Source organism: Euprymna scolopes, chromosome 17, assembly GCF_053919585.1.
Source record: "Euprymna scolopes isolate OS-2025 chromosome 17, ASM5391958v1, whole genome shotgun sequence".
In the NCBI taxonomy this organism is placed as follows: domain Eukaryota; kingdom Metazoa; phylum Mollusca; class Cephalopoda; order Sepiida; family Sepiolidae; genus Euprymna; species Euprymna scolopes.
Genome location: NC_136498.1, coordinates 98,828,022 through 98,848,971, shown reverse-complemented (window position 1 = coordinate 98,848,971; position 20,950 = coordinate 98,828,022). Strand labels below are relative to the sequence as shown.

General features: G+C 35.2%; 1 protein-coding gene across 1 annotated transcript in view; it reads left to right on the top strand.

The window, feature by feature from the left end:
- LOC145297047 (uncharacterized) overlaps positions 1 to 14,127 on the top strand; it is a 34,286-nt gene extending 20,159 nt beyond the window's left edge. Inside the window, exon 3 of the mRNA XM_080143272.1 lies at positions 13,726 to 14,127. Coding sequence (XP_079999398.1) covers positions 13,726 to 13,990 — 265 coding nt within the window. The 3' untranslated portion in view covers positions 13,991 to 14,127. The remainder of the gene's footprint in view (positions 1 to 13,725) is intronic.
- Positions 14,128 to 20,950: the final 6,823 nt, after the last annotated feature.

Sequence of the window (20,950 nt, the reverse complement as noted above, 5' to 3'; positions counted from 1 at the left end):
AGGTTTAATAAAATGTTGATTTGTCTCCTTTAAAAGCCATTCTGTTTGGATGATTACTTTCCCCTGTCCTGTGACAGGTATTATCATCTATAAATATAAAAGCGAAAATGTATGTATGTGTGTTCGCTTTTTCTGTATGTCTACAAAAGGCTTTTTTCAGAGAAGCGGTCGGTCGCCTAACAACTTTTAAAAACTTTTTATATCACATATAAATCGTAATATCTCAGTTAACAACGAAGCTCGCCTGTCTATTTAATTTGCTCGATTTCGGGAAGATAAATATTCAACATTTGTCGCTTGCCGCATGTGGGTGGGTTAGTCTTTTTCCTATAACATCTTGGGAAGCGTTCCCGCCCCGCAGTCAAACTTGACCTCATTAAAACGGGCACCTGCCAAATCCAAGTAATTAAATAAATTCAAACGTATTTCCGTTAGCATCTCGCGGTGGGGCAATCGTTAACGTCGCACGTTTTTTTTTTTTTTTTTTTTTTTCTCACACTTTAATTTATAACTCTGCCTCAAGGGTTCGGGTTTGATCCTGATACTTACTTTTTTTTTTTTTTTTAACCCCCCACCCCACCCCCGGAGTTTCCACACACACCTCCAAACACCCGGGCAACGCCCTGTACCCCTCACTAGTCTATGATATAAATCTCACCTGTCTGTTTAAATGAAGGTATGTATGTTTGTATGTCTGCCTAAAACTTTCGACATAGGCGACAGAATTTCGAGAGATCAGTATCACTTTGAAGCTCGACCCTTCAGACGACAAATATCGAAAAATTGGCTAAAAACATCAATTCCTTCACCCTCAACTGGGCACTTTTTTACAAGGAGCGGTTGCTTTTTTTTTTTGTTTTTTTTTTTCTGATATCTTCGAAAGTCTTTTGGATTGATTAGCCTTAATTTAAACCTTCGCCACTTTTGGTTTGGTGATGGGCGCAACGGCAAAGACGTCACTTCCTTTTTTTAATTTTTTTTTTTTTTTGCGTTCTATTCCTTTGCTGTACAAGTTCTAGCCTGTCTTCCTACTACCACGTTTTTTTTTTTTTTTTAATGCTTAACACACACCTCCAAACACCCGGGCAACACCGTGCACCCAGGCTAGTTTAACTATAAGGCAAAGTTTGATTAGGTGGTGAGTAGTCCTTTTAGGATGTCTTCAATTTGAACCTTTCATCTTTTTGCCCACCTCTACCCACATCCTTTTACTACTTACGTGATTTGGAAATTGTGTGTGTGTGTGTGTGTGCACGTGTACAGATCTTACCTGTATCTAATGAGTGGTAATTTCCGTTCCTGTGGTGGCTCTGCTTGGCCAATTTACCTGTCTGCCATCGCCTACCTGTCCATTACCCACTACTGCCATCTCTATATATCGAGGACACGGTGGGTATGTCAGCGGAAGTTTAGGATATCCGGTCTTGTGGTGGGTGTGTTTGAATGAAAGGGATTGAATGGGGAAGGGGTGACAAAATGAAGCCATAATTTATGGGTGTAAGGGTGTTGATGGGCCAGGTGGAAATTAGAGAAAAGTATTGTTCCCGTCCTGTCTCCCCTTCGATGACAACTGTTGAAGGAAGAGGACAGATTTTGAGCACAAGTAATACACGTGTATGGACATCTCTCTCTCTCTCTCTCTCTCTCTCTCTCTCTCTCTCTGTCTGTCTCTCTCTCACACACACACAGTGTAAAAGGGGGGTTGTATTATTAGGGTAATGATGCCGTTTCTTACTAGGAATCATCTGTGCTGTGTTCAAATACTAAAAGATCCGTCATGGTTATCAATAATATTGTAAAATCAGCATTCATGCTTGACATTTATGAAAAGGAAATACATTTTACTTTTAATTTATTCATATCAATGATATTATGAGGTCTGCGTACGTGTTTAATATTTTAGGACTCTAATTTAATTATTAAACTTTGGAATAAATTCTTAACTGTGAATACTATTGTTAAAAATTTGGTAAATTATGAAAGGAATGATTGTATAAACTATTAGAATATCTATTCATGTTTGTATTTTCTTGTCTTTTGAGTAAAGTAAAGATGCAAGGTAGATTTTTAATGTAGAAGACTAGACCCTCCCGGGCTTTGACAAACGCAGACCTCATAATATCATTGATATGAATAAATTAAAAAGTAAAACGTATTTCCTTTTCATAAATGTCACATGTGAATGCTTATTTTACAATATTATTGATAATTATTTAAAAACAAAAAAAAACTGCATGGACACAATGTATATATTTATAGATTTGTTTTTCAAACATTTAAAAATCTCTAGTTGTAAAAAACACGTCTCGTTGGCAGTTTGACTAAAATTACAGTGTAATATCTGTTTTCTGCAACATCAGTGCTATTTGACGCTGAAAGATTTCATGCAGTTACCTCCCTTGAAAAATTCAAAACACTAGAAGACATCCAAGCAAAAAGTGCTACTTATAAGTAGATATCCACCTTCAAAAAACTTCTTTTTTTTTAACCCTTATAGTTCCTATGCTGTCAACGGAAAAATAATATTCTGTTTATTTTATATGCAACTACACATCAACAGCCTAAAAATAGCTAGATGTGACAAAAATAAAACTTTAACTGTCAAGAATAATTTATCCTCCTCTGATCTAGGACAGAACGGAGATTACACATTATTTACAATTTAGACACAAATATGAGGGTCGTTTGTCATTTTCTTTTATAATAATAAAAAAATAAATAAAAGTCGCCACTTATCAAGGCCCAGAGGCCACTCAAGGATAAGGGTTAATAAGCCTACAGGAACAATGTTGAAGTAATTGTTCGTAATGGAAATTTGGTAAATTGGAGGAACAGCTCATCAAGAATTTGTTTATGTTGGACTTGAAGACGACCATATTATAGTCAGCCGGAAAGTAGGCAAATAGTTCCATAGGTGTGCAGTTCTAAGAAAGAAACTTTGTTCATGGAATCTGTTTAAGTTTAGGCACAGATGAAGAGTGGGGGAAATTATTGATAGTGTTTTCAGTCCGATGCGCATTTCTCGTGAAAGTTTGGCGGGGGGGGGGAGCGTAGATTGGAGCTCGGGCGAGCACTTGCCATGAAAATAATGAAGCAGAGACAGGCTTGCAACGACTCTTCTGTGAGAAAGAGGTTGTAGGGAAGAGAAAAGGGCATCCCCCACTAAGCTACAAAGTATTACTCATTCGTCCAAATATTTATCCTTTGTCAAAATTCACTCCAGTCACCACAATACCATATTTACTCTGATTTAAAATATCCCCACTTGTTTGAATTTAATTTTGTTTATGATTAGAAGTTTATTATTATAAGGTCAATATGTCAGCTGTATGAAGCTGTATTGATTATTCTGTTACAAGATAAAACGGTGTCTATAGATATAAAAACATATGAAAAACGTGTACATTAACCTCCAATTGCCACTGGTATTTAATGCCGACTTAGGAGAGATGTGGTTGGAGATTGCGCAACACTTGCCACAAAAATTCCATGAACAGGAATCCTTACAGTGGATATCCATAGTCTGTCAAAACTGAAGAAAGTTACCATGTTGAGATTAATCTATATATCTATAAAAGTGAAATTGTCTGTGTGTACATTTCCCTACCAAACTACTCTGTCGATTTTCAGTCTACAGACTCGAGATTTGACATAAGGCGTATTGAGATTTGGGAAAATCTTTTAATCAGTTTTCAGCCAGAAATTTGGCTGTCAAGAGGTCAAAGTTCAACGATTTGAACTTTGAAAACTCTATCAAACTCCTCTGCCAGTTTTGGGTATAAACACTTGAAATTTTAGATGTAGGTTACCTGGACAGGAGTCAAACTTTCTAATATATATATATATATAATTATATATATATATATATATATATAAGTTATGGACAGTACATAGGGCCCGGAAAAAGCCGGGCTGAACTGCTAGTAATTTGAATAAAAAAGAAAATTGGGACTTTTGAATCAAAATCGGAAAAAAATTCTGCCAAAAATAATTCTTTTGTTTTTATTTGTTTCCTTTTGCTTGAAAGTCAATTTTCTTTTAATAATGAAATAAATATTTGATTTTCAACTACAATCTATAGAATATCCTCACAAATGTATTTTATGTTTGTAAAAAATATATTCGTATTACATGGGGTTTTTCTTCTACAAACTGAAAACTTTCGCACCGACCTAATGTGTGTGTGTGTGTGTGTGTGTATATATATATATATATATATATATAAATATATAAAATTTACTATTATAATTATTAAATACCTATAGACACTAGTGTTTCGGGAATCATCAGTGCAGAGTCTCACGATTAACACCAGTCGATAGATCCAAACCCAGCAACAGAAACCATCTCTGGCTTCATTAGCAAGGAGCTAATCAATTTGGCCACCGTTAACCGCGAGAAATATTGTTGAAATTTAAAAAAACATTTTTTTTTTTTTAATGCTTTTTAACGTCTGTCAGAGTGATCTAATCATATGATGATCTGTGCATAAGAGCTAAATTGACCGACTTTTTATTTCAACTGAAAGTGCTCAACGATAAGAAACGAGTTTCTTATAAGGGGTGACATATATATATAAGGCATTTTAAACCATTGTAATCTATTTTATTCATATTTTTATTAGTTAAACATATCACAATGATTAATTTTTAACTTTTTCTTTGAAATTATTAAAGCATAATTCATTATTTTGCAATACTTACCTATGTTGACCCGAAAACGAACTTTTTTAGTCAACAGAAATGGAGTCATCTTTCACCATGATAATACTATTATAAATTTTACTCTTAATTGCTTGCTAGGTTAACATGTTTGATATCGTCGTAGCGAGTATAAAAATCCTACTTGTAAGACCTCGGCTTAGCTTCTTGTTGGTTGGATGACCACACCTCTTGTTTGAAACGAAGTAGGTCCATTCCATAGTCGGTTTACACTGCAGTTAGCTCAATCTGTGTTAATGGATTTTCTTATATGTGGCAAATTTGCTTAAGTGGCAGAGTACTTGCCTCGCTTGTAAGAGATTCCGGTTTCGAATCCCGAGTTCGGTTGTATCTAACCAATGAGGCCAAATGAAGGCGAAACTCGAATATTGGACTTCTGATTTGTTAGCTTTCATGGCTCTTGTGAACTGCGACACTGCCCAAAACTATATGCTGGAATTGTACCGAATTTTACATGAAGATTCTCTGGAATAAACTAAGCATACTACAATGCCAAAGTACCAATAATCTTTTACATGAGTTGGACTAAAGTCGCTCCTTTGTGTGGCTTTTCATAAAGAAGGGTAATTGATCTTCCACCAAAAACTGTATTTTATATGCGTATATGGGGAAGCGTTCGGCGGAGATATTGCATGTTCAAATGTCAAATCTTTGCCTCAATTTAGAACGGGAGTTTTTCCAATTGTACCTAAGCTGGAAATCGTTTTTTCTATATAGTTTAATGGGTTTGACAAAACTAAACTAGGCTAATTGTAATCATCTACAAATGCTAATTAAAGCAATTAGAACTACAAAAAAAAAAAAGGCGAAGTGTTCGTAGAGTTGCTCAAGGTTTTTTTTTTCTTTTTTTCTTTTTTACTTCATTGTTGTCATTCATTCACTTTTTTTGTAAACTGTTGTTCAATTCATGTTTTAAATCTGGTATTGATCGCTGCCAACAACGGTGTCAATGACCAGCAATGAACACAATGGTTTTTTTTTTTTTTTTTTTTTTTTGCAACCAATTTTTTATACACATTAAGTTGTCTTTTTTTTTTTTCTTCTCGCTTGTGTTTCTTACAGGTAATTGTACTGTTGAATTCACAACAACAACAAAAATCGGTCTAGGCAATTTTGTTAAACTTCAAGAAAATAGCGTTTCAAATTGAAAAAAAAAACGAAATTGCATTAATTTCTAAATTGGCTTGAGTATCTCAAATCAACACCTTGTTAATTATGTACTCCTGACAAACCCTCTTCTGCTTTGGAACACGTCTTGAAAGTAAGTTAATTGAACACAAGTTGGTATTTTACCACAACGTTCCTCTTTAAAAAAATCTAGTCTAATATTATTTATATACTTATTTGATTGTGTAGAACTAAAAAGGGTTACTTCGTATAAACTAAGTAAAGTACATTGTAACATCTATTACTAATGAGGATTTGATAACTGTTTAAAGCTGAAACTATACTATTGCTATTTTTTAAAAGCTCTGTTCAGTTTACTATTTCAGACTCTCTTTCGATGCTCAATTCAGGGGATATTGTAGTAGCTGCTCTGTTATGATGCCACCCTCCCACACCAATTGTACTGGCTTGCACCATTTATTTAGCATTCAGTTACAATTGGTGTTGCACAATCTCGACAATCAGTGCACCAGAAACTGGGCCATTTCTGTGGCCATTTATCTGTTTGGCTTAAACATTCATTCTGGATAGCCTTGGTAGGTCCATCCTTTCAGGCCTTGACTCCTGACTTTTGGGTAGAGCAAGTTTATAGCTTGTTGTTTGAGGCATCCTCACCAGGGTGTACCAACGAGGCTATTCAGGCATTTTTTTCATGGTCAGAATGTTTCTTCTTCAGAGGCACTGACTCGATTCTTCCAACCTTGCGTTGCATCCCTCTAAAGTCGGAGGGAGGTAAATACCTGTCATCTGCCCGGGCATTACTTTTTTTTTTTATTGGCGGTAGTGTACTATGTGTTCTGTTATGCAACCATCCTCCCAGACATTACCTCTTTCTTTGGAGACAGTATCGTATTTCTTAGTTTGTCATGTGTATTATTTAAATATATGCTCTCACCAGTTGCATATTAGCAATGAATAAATGCACAAATGTTTGAATATTTACATTTATGTTCATTAATGCACTGCGTATCCGAAATATGTCTTAAATACTATTCTTAAAAATACCTAATCAGTAATCATTGTCCATTTCATTTGCTCTACATTTTACTGGTAAAGATGATCTAGAGTACCTCAAAAATTGGGTGTTAGATACTAAACGTATTTGTGTTAAAATCAAGTTAGTATTACGTATCAAATAGGAAAAAAAAAACACTTTCAATTAGTACATTAGCTGACACACTGGTATTGGAAGATCTAGGAACACGAACCATCACTGATAACATCAAACGGAAAAGTGACCGTGTTCTATGGCAGACATACAGGCAGGCAGATACATAAGACAAAGCCATCAAGCCAGATATTGTAATATGGAAAAATCCCGATAGAACTGGCTTAATAATAATAAAAAAAAAAAAAAATCTTAAATACTTAGAAGCAATCCCTGGAAGACCAAGCTGTAACGAAATACAAATAGCAGCCATAAAGGGAACAGTGTCTATTCTTAATAGATCCCTCGGATATAAATTTAATCGTAACGGAATCCAATGTTAGCTTCAGGAGGGAGCCCCTTGATCTCTTAAAACTTACTGAACTAAAATAAGTATATTTCTAACATGGACGCCTGAAAAACTAGTTGATATAAAATTTTAAAAGCGAAAAATACAAATGTTCAGTGATTTTATATATATATATATATATATATATATATATATATATATAAATTTAAAACATGTGAAACAAAAGTTACTAAAAGACTTTTTGTTCGACTTTTTTTTTTTTTTTTTTTTGCAAGTTTTAAACAGACTAGCGTCGATGTAAAAGCATGTATAAGCATACGCCTGTGTGTCAGCTAATGGGCTAATTTTTTTTCTGTTTATATGATATAATATACTAAATTTGTTTTAATGCCAATATGTTCAGTATATAATAATCTTAAAAAAAAAAAAAAAAAAAAAAAAAAATTTGAGGCTACTACAAATTTCCTATCCGGTAAAAGCATGTGTCAGGAATCGAAATGTGTACTCATTTTTCTAAGCCAGTTTTTCATAACTGCTTTGTGTTATTCGTTTTTTTTTTTTTTTTTTTTTTTTTTTTTCTTATTGTATCATTTTACTTTGTATAGATAAGTTTTTAATATGTTATGTAGATTCAATTTTTCTCCGTCATCTTCAGATCTAAACTAGTCTTTAAGACTCGCATTACATATCCAGCATATCATTCTCGTATTTTCCATGCAACGCATGTCCTCAACTCTCACTGGTCATCCTCACACTGTGTACATATGCTTGATAGACTCTTCCCCAAGTTGACACTGGTAACACTCTGCTCACTAGTAAAAGCACAATTTCTCTGAACCTACTCCATCTACTTCTACCGCTTGCAATCACACTAGCATATGATCCAGCCTATGGTATCCCTTAGCTGATAACCACAATAGCGTTGCCATATATTTTGTTCAGATTATTGGAAATAAATCGGATCTATTTTGGCCATATTGTCCTATTTATATTAAAATGTGAGGTTATACATTTAATATTTCAAACTAATTTTTTTTTTGCAAGGGGGTCACCACTTATTAAGAAATCGTTAGTAGTGGGAATTTGGTATAATTCGATTATGTAAGGGGACGGCTCAACAAGATTTTGTTTACATTGGACTTGAAGATAACATATTGTAGTCAGCTGGAAAACGGGCCACCAGAACAGTTCCATAGGTAGGCAGTTCCAGAAAAGCAGCTTTGTTTATGGAATCTACGTTTATGGAAAATGGGGGGGGGGATTGTTGATGGTGGTCGTAGCTAGACGATTTTTTTTTTTTTTTTTTGTAAAAAAAGGTAAATGGTATAGATTGAAACTCAAGTGAAAATAAGGTTAGCAAGTCTAGATTATAAATCTCCCGGGAGGGTAACTTTTTTTTTTTTTTTTTTCCAGATTTGTATTATATAGATATCAGCAAAAGAAATGGCAATAAGAGCACTTTCTACATTCCATTAAAAAAAAATAAAAAAATCTGTAAATTTGTAAGTCAACACCCTCTCCCCCCCCCCAGCAAGAAAGAGATTCTACTTTTTTAGGTGATTGTGTATGACCACGCTGAAAAACTTGGCAAAATTTAGAGTGGGGAATTTGTTTTGTATCTAATGTCAACATAAAATGATCCCCTCATTTACGAACCATTCTATTAATCTACTTTTTTTTTTTTTTTTTTTTTTTTTTTTGCAAACCATACGTCTGAGTGGTAAGGTTGCAAAACTATGTGCAATCCCCTAAACAAACAGAAAAAAAAGTGCACCCTTCCCTCAAAATGCAGAGGACTTATCTCTTATAGCAAAAACAATTTGTGTATTGCTCCAAAACGCTGAAATGTTCAGTAAATGAGGTTTTTAAATTAATTTTTATTATGCGGACCTGATCCATCTATCTAAATTCTAATTATTTTTAATTTTTTAAAAAAGTTTATTAACCCATAATAACACGCCAACCCCCCAAAAGCGGTAGTTGTAAGCGAACCTGTAAAAAAAAAAGTCAGTCTTATACTAGACATTATGTTTAAAATAAGTTCTCTTTTTGCCCAAATACACCTTGAAATTATGCGTACATTACTGATATTGTTCTTATCTGAACATCTGGTTGCAACGTGTCTATAATTTCAACCCTCTCTTTATGTTCATTTTGTTTCGAAAATAATCATCGTCATCATCATCATCATGGCTGTTTCTCTACGGAATTACAATAATTATTTCTCTTTGTCCTCTTTTGCCGTATCATTTTCACGATCTGCCCAATTTCTGTCTTCCTTCCTGGAATCCGACTGTTGATGGGGGACCGCCGAACATAACCCCCCTTCCTACTCACCCTCGCCTTACCCCAAGGCTAATCGTTGTTGCCCGTAACAAATTAGATGTTTAGTTTGGTCTGCCAAAAATAATCATCTCTACCCTCGGTCTCTGCCCCCCCCCCCGAGTTTTCTAATTTTTGTTAATTTCTATCGTTCATATCCAGGAAGCCGTTTCTCTCCACGCTTATCGGCAACTATAACTATAAGATTCGATATATTTGTTATTAGTGATGAAAATGCTATTTCAAACTTAAGCATCACAGACTAAAATAAAATCTAATTTTAAAATGACTTGATTCAAACTAATTTTGAGACCCATAAAAGACTGTTGTGGAAATAGACGGAAATTTCCATAAACTGCTCTGTTTTCCTCCCCGTTTTGTGCGCGCCGTTTGCCTCCCCCTTTCGTGCTTTTTATCTCCCCCGCAATGCCCCGCATTGTATTCTCATTCTCCCCCCCCCCTATTTCCATTGGTCACTCCTCTTTTGTAATTCTATTTTTGTTTGACTTTCGTTTACTACTCTGCCTTTTCTTCACGTTTCCCCAACTATCACATTTTCATTAAAACTTGGTTTCGTAGTTTACCAATTATCCTTCCAAGACTTCAAAACACATTTCAGAATTGACCAAACTCTCGGAACGTCTAGCCGCTCCCCATCCACCTTCAGTGTAAAACTTTCAATTCATTTCCTTTTTTACTTGTCTTTACCAATCACATAGGAAGCGTTCCTTTTTCTTTAAATTATCCGAAGAAAAAAAATTCGTAAATTGCTTCGTTCTCTTCAGAAGTTGATATAATTTCTTCCAACGAAATTGTGATTTCCCCCATCATTACTCAACCCACAATCATTATTAAAAATAGTTGTGGACTTTAATCTTCTAATCAAGCAACTCTCTTTTTATCTCCCCTTTTTCTACCTCTTTATAATTTCTCTACTTACGATTCTAATCTTAAAGCAATTTACCAATTTTAATTCTTTGTTGGGGTTTTGGAGCTGAATGAAGAAACGCTGAAAACAAAATCTTGGAGTCAAAGAAATCTAAAAAAAAAAAAAAAAAAAAAAGGTTGAAAATAAAAATGCAATTCTATGAACTTTTAGGAATAAAATTGCTGTCCAGACACCGATTTTTTTACATTAAAATTTATTGCAAAAAATCAATAAAATGAATACAATTAATAACGATGAACTTTTAAAGGTTTTTCTTCCATTTTATTTAAATGTTCTCAGTCTTTTTCTCACTGTGTGTCTCTCTCTCTTACTGTGTGTGTGTGTCTCTCTCTCTCGTACTGTGTGTGTGTGTCTCTCTCTCTCGTACTGTGTGTGTGTGTCTCTCTCTCTCGTACTGTGTGTGTGTGTCTCTCTCTCTCGTACTGTGTGTGTGTCTCTCTCTCTCGTACTGTGTGTGTGTGTCTCTCTCTCGTACTGTGTGTGTGTGTGTCTCTCTCGTACTGTGTGTGTGTGTGTCTCTCGTACTGTGTGTGTGTGTGTGTCTCTCTCGTACTGTGTGTGTGTGTCTCTCTCTCGTACTGTGTGTGTGTGTCTCTCTCTCGTACTGTGTGTGTGTGTGTCTCTCTCTCGTACTCTGTGTGTGTGTCTCTCTCTCGTACTCTGTGTGTGTGTCTCTCTCTCGTACTGTGTGTGTGTGTCTCTCTCTCGTACTGTGTGTGTGTGTCTCTCTCTCGTACTGTGTGTGTGTGTCTCTCTCTCGTACTGTGTGTGTGTGTGTGTCTCTCTCTCGTACTGTGTGTGTGTCTCTCTCTCGTACTGTGTGTGTGTGTCTCTCTCTCTCGTACTGTGTGTGTGTGTGTCTCTCTCTCTCGTACTGTGTGTGTGTGTCTCTCTCTCGTACTGTGTGTGTGTCTCTCTCTCGTACTGTGTGTGTGTCTCTCTCTCGTACTGTGTGTGTGTGTGTGCCTCTCTCTCGTACTGTGTGTGTGTGTGTCTCTCTCTCGTACTGTGTGTGTGTGTCTCTCTCTCGTACTGTGTGTGTGTGTGTGTCTCTCTCTCGTACTGTGTGTGTGTGTGTCTCTCTCTCGTACTGGGTGTGTGTGTGTCTCTCTCTCGTACTGGGTGTGTGTGTGTCTCTCTCTCGTACTGTGTGTGTGTCTCTCTCTCGTACTGTGTGTGTGTGTCTCTCTCTCGTACTGTGTGTGTGTGTGTGTCGCACGCGCACTGTGTGTGTGTGTGTGTCGCACGCGCACTGTGTGTGTGTGTGTGTGTCGCACGCGCACTGTGTGTGTGTGTGTGTGTCGCACGCGCACTGTGTGTGTGTGTGTGTGTGTCGCACGCGCACTGTGTGTGTGTGTGTGTGTGTCGCACGCGCACTGTGTGTGTGTGTGTGTGTCGCACGCGCACTGTGTGTGTGTGTGTGTCGCACGCGCACTGTGTGTGTGTGTGTGTCGCACGCGCACTGTGTGTGTGTGTGTGTCGCACGCGCACTGTGTGTGTGTGTGTGTCGCACGCGCACTGTGTGTGTGTGTGTGTCGCACGCGCACTGTGTGTGTGTGTGTGTCGCACGCGTATTGTGTGTGTGTGTGTGTCGCACTCGTATTGTGTGTGTGTGTGTGTGTCGCACTCGTATTGTGTGTGTGTGTGTGTGTCGCACTCGTATTGTGTGTGTGTGTGTGTCGCACTCGTATTGTGTGTGTGTGTGTGTGTGTCGCACTCGTATTGTGTGTGTGTCGCACTCGTACTGTGCGTGTGCATGTGTCCCCCCCTCTCGTACTTCGTGTGCACGTGTCCCTCTCTCACCCCCTCTCTGTATCCCTTCCCCACTCTCTCTCTCTCTCTGCCCCTATGTGCATGTGTCCCTCTCTGTGCATGTGCGTGGATGTGTGTGCATGTCCTCCCTGTCTCTCTCTTCAGTTTACATGTACTCTGTCATTTTGTGCCTTCTCCATTTTTCATCCCTTTCACTTCAGCCTTTCTTCTCTCCAACTTTCTTGACTTACACCGACTTTTTCTTTTTCTATAAAAACGTACCTTCCCCTCCATTTAATCTTGTGGTTTTGACGGTGTCGTTCAACATTAGCACAGGAAATTTGCTTTCAAAGTTTCCATCTAAAAAAAATAGAAAGGAATAAGTAATTAGCAAAACGACCATGCTATTCTCTCCTTTCCTTCATTATTTCCTCCTCCCACTCGTTCGTGATTTCTTAAATTAATGGTCACTCACTTCAACAAAATAACTTTTTCTTAATCGTCTGCTTCCTTCATCTTGTCATCATCTGAACAAAAAAAAAAAATCATCCGAAATGTTTATTTTACCGCTTTTAACCTTGCAGATTCCTAATTGGATTTTCAATTGATAAACACCAATTTTTGGTGTCTTTGCTGATACGAAATAATGTAATAGATTTTGTTGTAATATGATTTCTAATAAATTCCATCGTTTTTTATTTGCTTTCATTTTTCAGTGTTTTTCTTTTTTTTTCTTTTTTCCCTTACAGCTTCCCCTTATTTATTCAGTTCTCAAACAAGAATAAAGTGGTGCTGCATTACCTCCTCTCCAATGGGGTTGTTTAATATTTTTTCAGCTCGTGATCAAATAAAACTTTATCTAATGCAAATCGACAAATCGTAAATGGTACAGATAAATCATACCTTATATTTTCGATGCTCAACTTTTTTTTTTCTGGGTCTGAGGACACTTCATTCAAGATAGCCATCAAGAGAAGACAGGGGAAAGGTACATTCTCAGTCTGGAATCAAAGCTAACACATGGACATTAAAAAAAAACCATTTAAAAATGGACTATTTTATGTTGTTGATATTGCCTTCCTCTCTGCTAGTAGTGGAGAGAAGAACTATTGGGTCTGCAGATTTCTGAAGTCTGGCCCGTTTGTTTATAATAAAGTTATATCCAGATTAGTCTTTGGAGAGATGAACTCCACACATACAATAACTACCGATCTGGTGTCTAACTTTGCGATTATGTAAGTAAGGAAACCCTGTTAAATATTGATATATATATATATATATATATATATATATATATATATATTTATAAAAAAAATTTTGTTGATTTTTGTTAATATTTTTTTCTTTTTTCTTTTAGTGGTAACCCATTCAATGTGGAAAGATATGGCGTAGACACCATTCTGAAGACTTATCGTTGCCAGCCGCGTGTCCCTTGGTTGGTGGAGTTAAAAATGAAAGCCTGTTTCCAAATCAGCACTCGTGAGAGGGAGGCTGACATCCACGATTACGTGGGCAAGTGGATTTCGGCCTTTGCTAAACATACCAGTTTCAACATTGAAGTGTCCTCGTCTGGCATGAGATTTGTAGAATATGCCGATGCCAACTCGGTTGTTTACATGTAATCAACAACAAAAAATGAAATACCTCCCCCCTCTCCCACCCTCCATCGCACATTTCTTGTATTGTTCATGAATTCTGGTTGGATCACGTGATTGTGCATGAGATAAACACATAAAATCATTTCCAAGATATAAGCTTTATTTACATTTGTTTTTGTTTTCAATTTACAATATTTACTTCGTTTTTTTCTACTCGTCTCCTCTTCTCTACCTATACGTTACTCCCTCTCTCTTCTCTACCTATACGTTACTCCCTCTCTACCTATACGTTACTCCCTCTCTACCTATACGTTACTCCCTCTCTACCTATACGTTACTCCCTCTCTACCTATACGTTACTCCCTCTCTACCTATACGTTACTCCCTCTCTACCTATACGTTACTCCCTCTCTACCTATACGTTACTCCCTCTCTACCTATACGTTACTCCCTCTCTACCTATACGTTACTCCCTCTCTACCTATACGTTACTCCCTCTCTACCTATACGTTACTCCCTCTCTACCTATACGTTACTCCCTCTCTATCTATACGTTACTCCCTCTCTACCTATACGTTACTCCCTCTCTACCTATACGTTACTCCCTCTCTACCTATACGTTACTCCCTCTCTACCTATACGTTACTCCCTCTCTACCTATACGTTACTCCCTCTCTACCTATACGTTACTCCCTCTCTACCTATACGTTACTCCCTCTCTACCTATACGTTACTCCCTCTCTACCTATACGTTACTCCCTCTCTACCTATACGTTACTCCCTCTCTACCTATACGTTACTCCCTCTCTACCTATACGTTACTCCCTCTCTACCTATACGTTACTCCCTCTCTACCTATACGTTACTCCCTCTCTACCTATACGTTACTCCCTCTCTACCTATACGTTACTCCCTCTCTACCTATACGTTACTCCCTCTCTACCTATACGTTACTCCCTCTCTACCTATACGTTACTCCCTCTCTACCTATACGTTACTCCCTCTCTACCTATACGTTACTCCCTCTCTACCTATACGTTACTCCCTCTCTACCTATACGTTACTCCCTCTCTACCTATACGTTACTCCCTCTCTACCTATACGTTACTCCCTCTCTACCTATACGTTACTCCCTCTCTACCTATACGTTACTCCCTCTCTACCTATACGTTACTCCCTCTCTCTTTGTGTGGGTTAAAATGTCCCTCCATTTTTTTTTATAGTGTGTAAGCTTCTAAAACCTAAACCAAATATACTAAGAGAAAATAATTATTTATAGATTAAGAATGAGAATAAATATTTAATGTTAATAAAACCCCAACTTGTTTTCCTGTTTTGATAACTTTGTTCTACAAAAGTTTAAGAATTTTGTTATTTAGAAAAAAATGTTCTTTTCTAACATAGCCAACTTTTGACGTGAGTTGTTGAATCGACTTTTTATTAACTTGTTCAAAATTTTTTGTTTACTTCATGCCTGTCATGTTTCCACCAGTTGCCTGATCTGAATCTTCATTTCGGGTCATATCTAGCATCCACAACAGTATTCTTGCAGATTCTGGCATTGTTATGGTCTCAATCATTTCTTGAATCTCTAAATTTCTCCGTGTTTATTATTATGGACCAAGTTTCTTCCAAGCACCCAGGATTAGTTTATACTTTTAGAAATGTTTAGAAAGAAGTAATTATAATTTATAATAAACACTATTTAAAAAAAAAAAAATTGTTAAAAAAATAAAATCTATAGTTATGTTTCTTAATTTTTGGAGATGATTGTTTATTTGGATTATTAACCCTTGGGCTACGATGGTATTTTTACATGCATTGCCTACGATGGGTGTGAATTTTTTCACGTCCCATAAAATCAAGTCTAGGGTCTTTGAAAAAGATTTTTTTTTTCTCAAAAAAAAACAATACAAACATGCATGGGTTTCAAACATGGGTTCCATTCATTGATTAATGCAGTTAGGGCAAAAAAGAATTCCATAGTCCTTGAAGACCATTGTTGTAGTTGTTTGTAGTAGAAAACTAGGTGTTAAAAAATTAACAGCCAGCGTTGCCTACTGTTTTCATCTTGAATGTAATTTGCACAATGTTTAGACCTTTGTATCTTGTCAAATTCTAGAACCTTTCTGTTGAACTTTGGAGACCTGCAGAAATACTCTCATTCCTCCAGCCATGACTGGGGAGAAATCCTAAGTCATTTGCACTTGTATTCTTCATATTGCTCGAACTGAGGATTAAAGCCTCCGCCCTCAGAAGAGTGTCACTTACATTTAAATTACGTTATGCCATCGCAGATAAGATAAAGAATTCCATTCGAAATTCCATGCAGATTTCAGAGTTTGAAAGATTTAGAACTTCCCTAACATACATCTGAAGTTTGGAAGTTACATCGGCCGAAACATTATGCAAATAATTCTCAATGAGAAAACATCTAAAATATAGCTATAATTTACATTTTCATCTTTAGTTAAATCTCGAAAATACTAAATTTATATAAATGCTGTTTTGGGGATCTTGATGGAAACCTGGTCCATTATTTATTTTTATTTATCTTTTTTCTTGTATGAATAAACCCTGGTTGTAAAAGAAATAAGGCCGGTTCAAAGCATGATACCTCGAATGAGGTATTTCCAAAGAACTATAACCTAAGTACATCATAAATGTCTGGAACAAAGATGACATTTTTTTTTTTTTTTTTCTTTTAACATCTAGTGCCTTTTGTGATGTCGTTTTGCACAATATCCAATTTATTCCAAAAAGATGTTTTCCCTCCTAAATTCACTTAGGCCGCCCCATAACTAGCCCCATGTGCTGTAAAATGAAATTGTCTCCCGCCCCTGCCTCCCCAAAAACTTTGTGAATCAAATGATACAAATTGGTCATCTTTAATTCTCTCTTTCGGTGCTTAAGCCACTGCTATTGTTGCTGCCATTATGGTCTCATGTTTATTGTCTGTGTTTATAACATTCTTTTGGTCTTCCTTCATTATATAACAATAAAATAAATCCAAAAACTTATGCCTTTTGCTAGATTCATATAAGATTCTCTTTTTCTCTGAAATATAATAATGCATATAAATTATCTTTTTATCTATAAATTCTGGAATTAATTACTTCACAAATAAAAATGCTTTTTTTTCTGAAGTTATTAAAAAAATTATAAACTAAACTCATTTAAATTTTAAATAATTAAAACAATCTATTTCCAAATTTCTTACCCGTTTTTTTTCTTTGTATTTTCTTGTTATATTAAAAAAAAATTCTGTTTAAATAATGAATACAATTCATAACTTTATAATTTTTTTTTTTTGTAACCTTTCACAATCATTCATCTATCAAGATTGGTCTCCCCCTTAAAAAATATTTCTATAAAAGTTTTTTTCTTTTCAATTATAAAAAGAAATCTGAAACTATAAAAAAAATATTTAAAATATATATTCTATCTATTTATAGTAAAACAAGTCTTTTGAAGAAAACAAAATCTTGCTCCCTGGCATTAAAAAAAAAATCTCTTCAATTTTTTAATACTAAAAGTTGAGTAACAAAAAAAAAAAAAAAAAAAAATCAAATATTAATAAAACCTATTTTTGGTATTAACTCTTGGCACTTCCAAGTTTTTGTGGGTGGGACTTTAAAAAAAATCCCTAATCTCATTCCATTAAGTATTACTATGCTGCCCCCTCCCCGAAAAAATATTCTGAACAGTGACTACACTTTTGAAAAAATGCTATAATCAAATGGTTGTTACATGAGACTTAAATCCTTTTACTCCCTAAATGAATCTAACAAATAATCTAACCTCAAAAGCTGCATCTTTTTTCCTTCTTCAGAAAATGAAACTATAAAATATGAAACTATAATCAATATTTCATTAAATGTTGTTACATAATTGCTTTCTTCAAAATATTTCAAACATTACATCTAAAAAAAAAAATTTTGTAATGCACACAAGAAAAAAAATTGTAAACCAGTCTGACAATGTTAAAAATGCTTATTTTATTTTAAACTTTTTCCTTAAAATTTCCTTCTCATAATACTAAAAACACAAAAAATGGATACTTTTCAACCATTTTGATTATTTTATTTTCATCAAGCCAAATTATGAAATTGGTTAATTTGCTTTAAAAAAAAATAATTTTATTTTAGTTTTGTTCACTATTGCTACTTTTTTTTTTTTTTTTTTTTTTTTTTTCACCAGCAAAGTTAATTTTGGGGGAAAAACTATAAATATATTTAAGGATTATATTAGGTTGGTGCAAAAATAATGTCGATTTTTTTTTTTTTTTTTTTTACCTGAAATTGAATGTCATTAAAAGAACGTTGTTTTTGCACCAACCTAATATATATATATATTTGTTTTTTAGAAAATCCTAGAATGATTGTGTTGTGTGCTTGACAAACTATTATGAAATGAAACCATACACAAAGATGTTCATACATTATAAATGTATATGTATACATAATCTTATTTTCTTGTTTTTCCATACTGTCTCAAAATGTATTTAAAAATAACTTCTTTTTTTTTCAGTATTTCTACTGGCCTTTTCTTCCACACACAAAATTGCTTATTCCAAATTGTTAAAAATGTTCCTTTAAAAAAATTAAATATTGTAACACTTTTTTTGAAACCGTGAAATGAAACCGTCATGAAATCTCACCAGAATTTTTATTTTTATTTAATTTTTTAAACTTTTCCATTTTTTTTTCTCCTCAAACTCTTGACTTTATCCAATCATATTATTATGCATGACTTGTTTTTTTGCATGCATAAATATATTTTTTCTTCAATTGATTTTTACAATACCCACATAAAATATTTTTTGTTGGGAGATAATTTTGTAGATTTTTTTAGTAGTGAAATGCCTTTAATTTCTTTCTTCAAGACCGATATCGTTTAATTCAGAATTAAAAAGGAAGATTTCTTCTTGCTGAAAATGAAATAGAAATCAAAAGTTGCTCTTTTGTCTTAATTCAAGTTTATTTCAATTCTTTCTGAATGGTTCACTCAAACCAATTATCTCCCTTTGTTATAAGTGTTTTAGTTGCTTCATCAGTCTTAATGGTTGAGGATGTGCAAACCTGCAACGAAAACCATTTTCATTGTTTTTCTCAAATTTTAATAATTTTCATGACTGTCTTGATCACCCCTTCCATACTCATGCACTTGGCTTACCCACCGAAATAAAAACACAGACAATGAATTCTAAGGTCAATAGGGTCAGTTCCTTTTCCTCCAGTGAAGGGACAAAAATCTGTGCCCCCACCATTACAAAAATACTCCTCACCCCTATTGTGAACGTGGTATGCAAATATACCACTGCTTCTCTCTGGGCTTTATGCTCCTTTTTCTACCTTGTAGTAAATGCACTCCTCATTGGTAATGCTCCCCGTCCCTCTCCAGGTCATATTTCCTGCTGTTCTAGTTTGTTACATTTCATCATTCAATGAATTTTTCCTTTAGCTTCAGACTACCCAATGTACACTGTCTAATTATGAACCAAGAGTTTCATTAGTGATGGTTCCATTTAACTTCCTAACTCTTTGCATACCTACTGTATAGTTGAGTTTTCCTAAATTAAACTCTGAGTTTAACTTTGGGTTGTTACAAGAATATCTTCAGTCCATTTCTTTTATTTTGTCTCCTTAATACTTATTTTTAAACAGGCGATTGCTTGATAAATGCCTACTCTCTGAAAAATGTTGTACATTTTCTTGATTCAGAAGTCAAACGTGCTTTTCATTAGATGCGTGTTGATCCAAAAAGATAAGGCGATTTCTGTAGAAAACCTTAAATGTTTATAACCCAATGCGAAACAGAGTATGTATAATGGTTAAAAGAAACAATACAACACAAACTTATCCCAATCTTATGAATTTATTTCAACCCAAGAACTGGCCTTTTCAAATGAGCTGGGATATTCAGATTAGTATTGAACTAGCAGTTCAGCCCAGCTTTGCTCAGGCCCTATCTATTCTTCATAACTTTATGTACATGTGTGTGTGTATATATATATATATATATATATATATATATATATATATATATATATATATATATATATATATATATATTAAAGTTTGACTCATGTCCAGGTAACCTACATCTAAAATTTCAAGTGTTTAGACCATAATTGGCGGAGGAGTTTGGTAGAGTTTGCAAAGGTCAACTCTTTCAACTTTGACCTCTTGGCAGCCAAATTTTCGCCCAAAAACTGATTAAAAAGCTTGTCCATGTCTGAGTACACTTAATGTAAAATTTCAAATGTTTAGATCAAAAATTGACTGAGGTCAAATGTTTAGCTTTGACCTCAATTTTGACCCTTTAACATTTATTGTTTTGGGCTCAAATCAAGTTAGTTGGATTCATGTCTAAGGAACTTTCATTTAAAATTTCAAGTGTTTAGACCCAAAATTGGCAGAGGAGTTTGGTAGAGTTTGGTAAAGAAATGTACACACACACAATTTCACTTTTATAGATAGATATATACAATGGAAGAATTCACAATGTTCGTATTAGAAAAATCAGTAAGAAAAAAAAAGGGGGGAGTAGTGTCGTTGAGTAACTCGAGAAGTATTGAAATAAAGTCAGGCAGAAGAAAAGGACGAGGAATCAAAGTTGACTGGAGAGAAGAGAGGGCGTTGTAAACAATGGACGGGCAGAAGGAGTCGCTTCTTGCGGCTCAAATTGTCACCATATTATCCTTTATTCTGTCTCTTGCTCTATGGACGTAAGAGGCTACCCTTTGGGAGCGTTTCAAACAGGGGAATGTAGGGAGTTTAGCAGCGCAATGTCTGTTAACATTACATTTAAACTTCTGCAGGTTAGTACTGTCAGGGAAACGGGGAGGAAATTCCAAAGTCTAGACATGAAAGGGAAGAAATTATTAGGGTAGAACTCTTCCGGGGTATCTATGGAACTCGAGTGAAAGGGTTGGATTTTGCTGCTTGTCAGGTTAGTCTGGGGTATGTCTGAAGGGGGCAC